This window comes from Oncorhynchus gorbuscha, linkage group LG22, assembly GCF_021184085.1.
Source record: "Oncorhynchus gorbuscha isolate QuinsamMale2020 ecotype Even-year linkage group LG22, OgorEven_v1.0, whole genome shotgun sequence".
NCBI lineage: Eukaryota > Metazoa > Chordata > Actinopteri > Salmoniformes > Salmonidae > Oncorhynchus > Oncorhynchus gorbuscha.
Window position 1 is genome coordinate 5,147,828 of NC_060194.1, and position 10,684 is coordinate 5,158,511.

At 42.2% G+C, this 10,684-nt stretch overlaps 1 protein-coding gene across 1 annotated transcript; it reads right to left on the reverse strand.

The window, feature by feature from the left end:
- Positions 1 to 1,463: 1,463 nt before the first annotated feature.
- On the reverse strand, positions 1,464 to 4,907 carry LOC124009832 (prostaglandin E2 receptor EP4 subtype-like). The gene is made up of 2 exons (XM_046322021.1): positions 3,846 to 4,907; positions 1,464 to 3,677 (listed from the first exon to the last, which is right to left on the reverse strand). Exons 1-2 carry the CDS (start codon positions 4,791 to 4,793, stop codon positions 3,054 to 3,056), a joined length of 1,572 nt encoding a protein of 523 aa, XP_046177977.1. The 5' UTR covers positions 4,794 to 4,907; the 3' UTR covers positions 1,464 to 3,053.
- Positions 4,908 to 10,684: the final 5,777 nt, after the last annotated feature.

A 10,684-nucleotide genomic window follows, 5' to 3' on the forward strand; every position in this document is an offset into this window, starting at 1 on the left:
ACAGTACCCCATAATGACAAAGCAAAAACAGGTTTTTAGAAATTCCTTGTCGCTGAAAAACATCCCCACAGCACGATGGTGTCAGGTTTCCTCCAGACGAGACGCTTGCCATTCAAGCCAAAGAGTTCAATCTTGGTTTCATCAGACCAGATAATCTTGTTTCTCATGGTCTGAGAGTCTAGATGCCTCTTGGCAAACTCCAAGCGGGCTGTCATGTGCCTTTTACTGAGGAGTAGCTTCCGTCTAGTCACTCTACCACGAAGGTCTGATTGGTGGAGTGCTGCAGAGATGAATGTGCTTCTGGAAGGTTCTCCCATCTCCACAGAAGAAGTGTAGAGCTCTGTCAGAGTGAGCAAGGAGGCCTACAAACCTGACTCAGTTACACCAGCTCTGTCAGGAGGAATGGGCCAAAATTCACCTAACTTATTGTGGGAAGCTTGTGGAAGGCTACCCGAAACGTTTGACCCAAGTTAAACAATTTAAAGGCAATGCTACCAAAGACCATCGGTTTCTTGGTCACCTCCCTGACCAAGGCCCTTCTCCCCCGATTGCTCAGTTTGGCTGGGCGACCAGCTCTAGAAAGAGTCTTGGTGGTTCCAAACGTCTTCCAATTGAGAATGATGGAGCCATTGTGTTCTTGGGCACTTTCAATGCTGCAGAAATGTTTTGGTACCCTTCCCCAGATCTGTGCCTCGACACATTCATGTCTCGGAGCTCTACGGACAATACCTTCGACTTCATGGCTTGGTTTTTGCTCTGACATGCACTGTCAACTGTGGGACCGTATATAAACTGTATATAAACAGGTGTGTGCCTTTCCAAATCATGTCCAATCAATTGAATTGACCACAGGTGGATTCCAATCAAGTTGTAGAAACATCTCAAGGATGATCAATGGAAACAGGACGCACCTGAGTTCAATTTAGAATCTCATAGCAAAGGGTCTGAATACTTATGGTATTTCTGATTTTTATTCTTGACACATTTTGCAAAAAAAAATCGAAAAACCTGTTTCTTTTAGCTTTGTCGTTATTGGGTATTTTGTGTAGATTGCTGTTCATCATATACGCATAGTCACTTTAACTATACATTCATGTACATACTTCCTCAATTGGCCCGACCAACCAGTGCTCCCGCACATTGGCTAACCGGGCTATCAGCATTGTGTCCCACCACCCGCCAACCCCTCTTTTTACACTTCTGCTACTCTCTGTTCATCATATATGTATAGTCACTTTAACCATACCTACATGTCCATACTACCTCAATCAGCCTGACTAACTGGTGTCTGCATATAGCCTTGCTACTGTTATTTTCAAATGTCTTTTTACTGTTGTTTTAATTCTTGACACACACACACACACACACACACACACACACACACACACACACACACACACACACACACACACACACACACACACACACACACACACACACACACACACACCATTTTTCCGCACTATTGGTTAGAGCCTGTAAGTAAGCATTTCACTGTAAGGTCTACTACACCTGTTGTATTCGACGCACGTGACAAATAAACTTAGATTTGATTTGACAGTCCTGTTCTGTTAGAGTGGTTTTACCGGTAGTTTCCCTTGTGTCATAGTGCCCCCTACAGGTTGGATACAGTAATACAGCAACCTGAAAGGTGTTCAGTTCACACTATTCATCTCAAGAATGTGAAAAAAAAGTGTGTGAACCATTATCAGGTTGATGATCTCTCAACACCAAGTGTTCATTGCTTTTGTTTTCAGAGGGAGACAAACAAATAAGACCTCAACAAATACATCAAATGGCCCGCGCTTCATTTAAACAGATTAGACCGAAAAACTGGATGCCAAGTCACTTCACGTCACAATGACTCGTAACTGCTGCCGGGTCTGATTCTCTTTGAGCTTGATCACCTTAATATGTGCGTTTCCGTAATATGCTTATTATGTCATTCACTCACGACTCAACTGCATTTAGTTAAGCATCCTTGAGGTAACAAGTTGTACTGTTCAGATGCATTAATGATCCATTCATTCAAAAACGCACAATACTAATGACACCGTTTGTTTCACGAGATCACAATGAATTTTCCGATAGTTTGAAAACACATTCAAATAGGAAAGTTGATCACAGTTAAGTCATCAAAAACGTTCAACAGTAAAAAACGAAGTTTGACATGTTGGTACATTCAGTTACTATTCCCTGCATGCAACGCTGGTATAGCACAGAAAGAACCAGCACTTCCAATTACTTAATTAACATTGCAATTAGACGGACAGTGTCATTGCATCAAATGCTGGGAAATATAATCTGCAGTTATTATTTTTTTTACAGGATATGTGTACAAGAGAATTTCAACAAACACCTTTTGCTACTATTTCTGTTGGATATATCCAATGTGTGCACCACACAGTACACAGAATGCATTGCAACTGCCTCGGCAACCCAATGCTGCGAGGCAAGTGCAGTATTCCACTGGAGACGAATGTGCTTCTGATGTACACAAACGCAATGACGCTGTCCGTGTGAGCGAGTGCATTACTGTCTGCTGCATTGAGTTGTAACTTGGGAGCATCCATTGACGGAAAAATATATATATATTTGTATCACTCGGACTGACATCTGAATCATATCAAGAAGATCCTATAAAATGGGACCAATGTGTAAAAATGACATTCTTAAATTCATTGAATTCAAAAAGTATAAAGAGATGTCTGTCGTGAAGGCAAGTAGATGCCTATTGGACCCATTTGGCATGATAATAATAAAAATGAATAATACACATTTTAAAACTGCATCTTAAAATTTCCAAATGGGTCCATTTGGTAAAATCTCTTCTGTGTACAGAAGCCCAGTCTTTGTCACATGTAGGCTACATCAAGGTCCCTGCAAACAAAAATGACATCCCCAGAACGTCTAAAGGGTCCTTAGAACGCCCCGTTTGCTGGGGGAAATGACCGGTGTCTGTCTGGCTGTCTGTCAGCATCTCAGACATTTGCTGTTAAAGTCAATGTGAAAACATTCATGTTTTGTAGAGGAAACCACAGTCCTGCAGTTGCTCAGAGGCATTCCTCCGTATGACAGGAGCTAGGTGTGCTGAAGGTACAGGTGACTATGTCCACTTTACTGACATGCCTATGGAGACCTGTTGGTGCGCACTTGGCCGGAAGCGCCTTACTGCCTCCGAGCATTGACGCCATCATGGCCGGTTTGGACACCACAGCAAGTTCCGCCTGGAAGCTGAGCACGGCAGTTTGTTCGACACTAAACGGATGGAAGTTATCCCGCGCTGTGTCAATGTCCCAGGCTTGTCGCATGGTAAAGTCTGTAAACGATTTACTTTTGGTGCTAACCTGGTTCTCGAATTCATTTCTGTAGTTGGTTGTGCATAATGACACATAACTGGTCTCGTTAGTGCATTCAAATGACAGGTGTGAATGTTGACTGCCAGTGCCAAGACAGACTAAATTCGGCCCGGGCCCCGCCTTGACTTTTCCAACTGTATTCTTCATCCTCTCACAGCCCTTAAAAAACAGGTTCTTCCGACAGAGGATGTAGACCCAGGGGTCCAGAATGGGGTTGAAAGAGGCAAAGCGGATGGCCATCAGATCACTCCGGTAATCCGGTTTCACTCCAGCACAGATGTAGGCAGGACCATACAGCTGGTTTACAAAGATGCGCACCTGTCAGATTGAGAGAATATATAAAAATAGTATATGTGGATAAAGCAAACAATTTTTCAGTAATATTCATGTATGTCTGTGTTGTATAGGTTTGTCCATATTTGAAACACATGCCTATGGCGTGCACAATAGCTTAAATTAAAATGTCCATAGATGCCTTTTACTTACCACTAAAGGAATGGAGCACACCAGGAAAACGATGGTCATAAATATTAGCAGCCAGAACATTTGGATCTCAGCCGCGGACAGGCTGGTGACAGAGGGCAGGAACCCGCGCAGTGAGCCACCGTGCGCGGACACTTTCGCTCTCACTATCCGCGTCTTCTGGCTCATCCTCACAAGTGACAGACACACTGCGAAATTGCACAGAACTGTCACCGCAATCAACAGCAACATGAACCCACCGTAAAGAAACGAATACGAGGCGGCGAGGGGGTCCGTCGCCCTCCAGTCCAAGAAACACCAAGTGCCCGGAAAGTGGCGCATGTGCTTCCCGAACCCAAAGCTGGGCATGATGCACAACACAATGTTGGCCAGGTAGATACCCATGAGCGCGAAACGCGCCATTGTCCGGTCAATATATTGAGAGTAAAAGTATGCGTAGTTTATGGCCAAGTATCGTTCAACTGCCATGGCGCACAGGATGGACATTCCAGCAGATCCGAAAAAGAGCATAGAGAAGGAGAATAAATCGCACAGTAGTTCCCCGCCGAGCCACCTCTGGACTATGTAGGTGGCGATAACCACCGGGCTGGTGAAACAGGTGCCCAACAGGTCCGTGATAGCCATTCCAACAACCAGCGTATAGAAAGTGGTCTCCTTCTGTTCTTTCTTTGAGATGCACAACACAACAATGGCAATGAGGTTCCCCAGGACTCCAACGGCGAACATAGTGGCTGAAGTGACCAGGGATTTGGATTCCAGTCGCAGAGGTGGGAAAGTGCTGTGGTTGTAGGTGACACAGAGCGGTTGGAGTAGTTCTGAAATGTTCGAGCCATTGTCATTGACGGAATAATTCATCATTCTTAAATTAAAACTGAAACGAAATAGCTTGATAGCTTCAACTTCGAAGAAACATTCACTTTCCCACCATGCAGTATCTTTACAAGAGAACATCAAATAAAGTGTAGCCTACGATACCACAGAACATATGTTGCTGGGCTTTGTTTTCGTCCTACCAGCAAGCTCAAACAGTTCCCATAGCAGTGTGGTTTGGTTTGGGTAGTATCTACGACGACTCCCGACGCTGCTGCTGGTATTTAAGCCACTGTTCGCTCGCACACACCCATTGATGTCAATAATGTGACGTCAGGCACACGAGGTGTAGCCTACATTTTTTTTTAACGTTTATTTATCAAGACAAGTGAATGTTAAGAAGTCATTCTTATTTACAACGACCCCCTACCCCGGCCAAACCCGTAAGACGCTGGGCAAATTGTGTGCTCCCCTATGGGACTCCCAATCACTGCCGGATGTGATATAGCCTGATAGTACCATTCTTCTAGGTTCAATAATGGACCCTGCATGACTTCAACACATAAAAATGATATTTGTGCCAAACGTCTATCCTTGGAAAGTAAGTCTGTGAATATTTTTTATAATGAATGTTCAACCGTTTGTTTTAAACTCGTCTTTATTCAACAGCAGACATAGTCTACACAGAGCGGTTGGAGTAGTTCTGAAATGTGCGAGCCATTGTCATTGACTGAAACAAAATAGTTGGTTAGCTTCAACTTATAAGAAACATTCCCTTCCCATCATGCAGTATCTTTACAGGAAAACACAACAAAAGCAACATAAAAGAAACCCGGACATAGTCTGTAGTCTGACATAGTCAGCTCAGCAACACAGCCCAGGTGATCTGAGCCACACCTATGCTTTTATAGATCATACATTGGGGCAGGGTTGCAAATGTCACTGGGCACATGACCCCCCCACATTCTGGAATGGCATTTTTGTCCCCACCAGTTTTATCATTGTGCTGTGATACAAAATTGTGTACAAGAGTGTGCTTTAGGACCACGCGGACGCCTCAGAGTGGTCGGGTAGGCTGTTTTCCATGCTTCAGCCAGCTGGATTTAGGACCACATGGACAACACAGAGCATGTGGAAAGGCTGTGTTAAGGCAAAGGGAGAGATGAACAGAGGCAGCTTCTGTCTGTGTGGAGCAATTTGTAAAAGAGTTGTAAAAGCAGAGCAGAAACTGGCTACTCTTTAGTTGACTGATCTAGTTGGCAAGGTACATTTACATTTACATTTAAGTCATTTAGCAGACGCTCTTATCCAGAGCGACTTACAAATTGGTGCATTCAGCTTATGTACAGTTCCTTCTGTTTGACAGAATAAAAACAAGCCATCTCACTAACTAGCTATTCGTTTTGCCTCAATCACACTAGACCTGAATCAAATGATGAAACCAGCAGCCAAACGATTTAAGACCAATATATTCTGAAGTTTCTTCAGCGTGATGTGGGTTTTTATTAGTCAGCACAGCAATGGAACGTTGTTGATCTGTTTCCCTGGCTAAATCCCTACTGTTCACACTGCCACTGTATAAACAGCTCCACAGGCTTCACTGTCATGGTGCACAGTCAGTACACAACACTATGCGCGTCATGTCTTTGCAGGGTCAGACAGCCAGGGATGACCAGTCTACAGAGCTCAGGTCAGTTTTGCAGTATATTATATCAACCAGTGAATGGATACACCATTCCATGTTGAATTGATGGGTGGGATACAGTCTGGGATCTGGGAATAATGGTCATTTCAATGATTGAACCATTGATTCTATTCATTGGTAATATAATGAATAAATGTACACCAAGGTAGGTCTTTGTAATGCCTCGTCTGAGCAGGATCAGATGGTGACGGGTCTCATCAGGGTCAGGAAGCTGGGGACAACCGGCGACGGCATAGAGGTGAACTTTTGCAGATGCAACACTTTATTCCCTCTGTGCAGCAAACACTGGACAAGCAAGAAACTTCAAAGAATTCAACTATTTTCAGGCAGTCCTTTAAACTCCTAAAGTTGATTTCCACAGTGTAATCAAGGGTTGATAGTGGCTTTTCCCCAATGACACAAAACACGTAAAACAAAAATGTGAGGAAGACCTGGGATACGCTACGATGACGATGAATGGGCACAGATGTGTTTGAAGGCCCAGTCATGTTCATATCATCTCAAACATAAATTACTGCAGTTTAAGACCCTCCATAGAATGTACTATATGCCAGTTAAACTGAATAACATCGATTCAGAAATGTCATTATTCCGGAGTAGGTGTAAAACCAAAAAGGGACACATTTGCATATGTGATGGTCTTGTGGATGCTGGCTGAATTAGTATTAGTAATGAGTATGTTCCTTTATCTCAGCATGTCTACAGATTCTCCCCGGTTTTGTTTGCTTGGAAATGTTGATTCTGGAGACTGTTATCAGAAGAAACTGTGTAACCAAGCATTTATATTGGCGAAGAAATACACTGCCTTTAATTGGAAGGTTGGTTATGTATCACTAGATTTGATTTATTACAAGGTTACGGGTATACTGTGCAACTTTCATAAGGTCTGGTATGACAAAAGGAGTTCCCTAGGGGTGTCCACTGTACTGTTGGTTGTCATCCTGGCCTTGGCCTAACACACCAATATCCTAAAGTTGGGTTGGGGCACTAATTGGAAGGTTGGTTATGTATCACTAGATTTGATTTATTACAAGGTTACGGGTATACTGTGCAACTTTCATAAGGTCTGGATTCCTTATATGGAATACTGTATGACAAAAGGAGTCTCTATTGAAAACATGCTCACGTTTGGAGAGATACCTATTTAGGCAATCCCTAGGGGGTGTCCACTGTACTGTTGGTTGTCACTCTGGCCTTGGCCTAACACACCAATATCCTAAAGTTGGGTTGGGGCACTGCAGGGCCGTAGACCCCTAGGGGCAGGATGGGGTGACCCAGCTATATTGTGTGTAAGTAAAAAGAGCTCTACAGTACTATTAGTCCTGTGATATTAATTAAATGGAGGATGGACTGTTTCTGTATGTTAATGTGTAGGAGGTGTATGTGTGTTTTTTTTTATTAAACTTTTGATTTCCAAATCTTTGGAAATGAAAAGGGGTTGTGTTGGGGACAGAGTTGAGTTTTTGACTAGACTGGTGGGGGTCGGGCAGTGCAGGCGGCTCTGTGTGGCTAAGATTTGATATAAAGGATGTCTTGATAAAGATAATCAACACATAGGTCTTTGTACCTTATTTGTAAGTAAGTAAGTTCATTTGTAAGGCTATTGGTTAAAGGTTCAACACCAATGTTGATTATTGAATTTACAAAAAAATACGTTGAGCTCATTAGTGGTGGTAAATTAAGACAGTTTTTTTGATGATCAGACATCCCCAAATGGGCACATTTATAGGCCTTTTTTCCTTCCATGTTGCGCACAGGCCAGGTGGGCTCGTCCTACTTCTATATGCGTAATCAGGTGAGCTTTCCTTACTCAACATTGACAGGAGCATTTCAAACGAAAGACGATGAATAAATGGTCAAAACTCGTAAATGCAATGAAATAAACAAAAACGTGTTCCTCACAAGTGTAGCATGGGTTGTGAGTTCTGCAAAACACGTGTCCCTTCCGACAGGGAGAAGGAACGGTAAAAGACTGTAATAATACTTTTTTGAATGCATTAAAAATGACCACAACTAAACAAACATTGCAGATTAGAAATGATGGGAATTAACGGTGTGAATGTAGGCTACTACTGGTGATGTATGTAATGGGGAATTGGTGGACGTTACACTACCAACCATGCACACAATGAAGTTATGAAGTAATGAATACCCACGAAATGGTGGGAGAGAGCGCATTCTGGAGAGAGACGTGCCTTGTGCATCTGAGCTACGATCGCCATATTATTGAACCGTGGCATCTCCGTGGCCTCTTCATTAGATTAGTCCAATGAGAGAGGCGCACATCACACAGGTGTCTCGTGTGCCATGAAATTCATATATATTTGCGACTGCTCGACGAAAACAATCTAAGGTTTTCAATACAGACCCCTTTTGTCATACAGTAGGGTATACAGTAGGCTATTCCATTTAAGGCACACAGTATACCCTTAATCTTGTAATACATCAAATCTAGTGATGCGTAATTTGACATTTCGGCCATTCATTGTGACATTGTGTGAGGATAACCAACCTTTTCAATTAATGGCAATGCATTTCTTAGCTGCTATAAATGCTAGTTTACACCGTTTCTTCTGATAACATTCTCCAGTATCAACATTTCCAAGCAAACAATAACAGGAAGAAGGGAGTCTTTAGACATGCTGATATAAAATACCATACTCTTTGCCAGAATTAAGCCAGCCTTCACAAGACCATAGCATTTGCAAATAGGTCCCCTTTTGTGTTTTACACTTTGAGCAGACCAATTACATGTATGAGTGCATGATATTCAGTTTCACTGGAATATAGCACGTTCTATGGAGGGTCTTAAACTGCAGTAATTTACGTCTGAGATTATATGAACATGACTGGGCATTCAAACATACAGTGCATTTGCAAAGATTTCAGACCCCTTGACTTTTTCAACCTTTTGTTACTTTACAGCCTTGTTTTAAAATGAGTTTTTAAAAATAAATAAATAATAAAACCACTCATCTACACACGATAATGACAAAGCCAAAACAAAAAAAGAGTTTTATATTTATATTTACATTTATAAAAAAATAAATCAACAGAAATTACATAAGTATTCAGACGCTTTAGTATGAGACTCAAAATTGAGCTCAGGTGCATCCTGTTTCCATTGATCATCCTTGAGATGTTTCTACAACTTGATTGCAGTCCACCTGTGGTAAATTCAATTGATTGGACATGATTTGGAAAGGCACACACCTGTCTAAAAAAGGTCCCACAGTTGACAGTGCATGTCAGAGCAAAAACTAAGCCATGAGGTCAGAGAAATTGTCCGTAGAGATCCGAGACAGGATTGTGTCGAGGTACAAATGTGGGGAAGGGTACCAAAAAATGTCTGCAGCATTGAAGGTCTCAAGAACACAGTGGCCTCCATCATCCTTATATAGAAGAAGTTTGGAATCACCTTGGTCAGGGAGGTGACCAAGAACCTGACAGAGCTCCATAGTTCCTCCGTGGAGATGGGCACTCCACCAATCAGGCCTTTATGGTAGAGTGGCCAGGCGGAAGTAACTCCTCAGTAAAAGGCACATGACAGCCCGCTTGAGTTTGACAAAAGGCACCTAAAGGACTCTCAGACCATGAGAAACAAGATTCTCTGGTCTGATGAAACCTAAAAATGGAGCAAAGTACAGAGAGATCCTTGATGAAATCCTGCTCCAGAGCGCTCAGGACCTCAGACTGGGGCTAAGGTTCATCTGACTAAGCTTGAGAGGATTTGCAGAGAAGAATGGGAGAAACTCTCCAAATACAGGTGTATAGAATCATACCCAAGAAGACTTGAGGCTGTAATCACTGCCCAAGGTGCTTCAACAAAGTACTGAGTAAAGATTCTGAATACTTATGTAAATGTAATATGTTTTTTATTTTTAATACATTTGTAAACATTTAAAAAAATCAGTTTTTGCTTTGTCATTGTGGGGTATTGTGTGTCGATTGATGAGGGAAAAAACAATTGAATCAATTTTAGAGTAAGGCTGTAAGGTAACAAAATGTGGAAAAAGTCAAGGGGTCTGAATACTTTCCGAATGCACTGTATCGGTATCTATTCATCATCATCAATATTGTGTTCGGTACTGACTGTGTATCATTACATTGTAGTCTGTTGAGCTGTTTATACTGTGTCAAAGTAGGGAATTAGCTATGGAAACTGACAGATCAATAACGTTACATTGCTATACTGACTCAAATAAAAACTAACATTGCGCTGTCAACCAGCGTTTGGCCGCTGGTTTCATCATTTGATTCAGGTCTAGTGTGATTGAGGAAAAAATCATATCTAAAGTTAGTGAGCTAGCTAGCTAACGTTAGCCAA

What these genes read in the sequence shown, in the direction of transcription:
- LOC124009832 (XM_046322021.1), bottom strand. Translation starts at nt 4,793, where the DNA reads ATGTTCTCTTGTAAAGATACTGCATGGTGGGAAAGTGAATGTTTCTTC. An exon ending in TGTGCTCCATTCCTTTAGTG is followed by an intron (nt 3,678 to 3,845) that starts GTAAGTAAAAGG and finishes TCAATCTGACAG; the next exon opens with GTGCGCATCTTTGTAAACCA.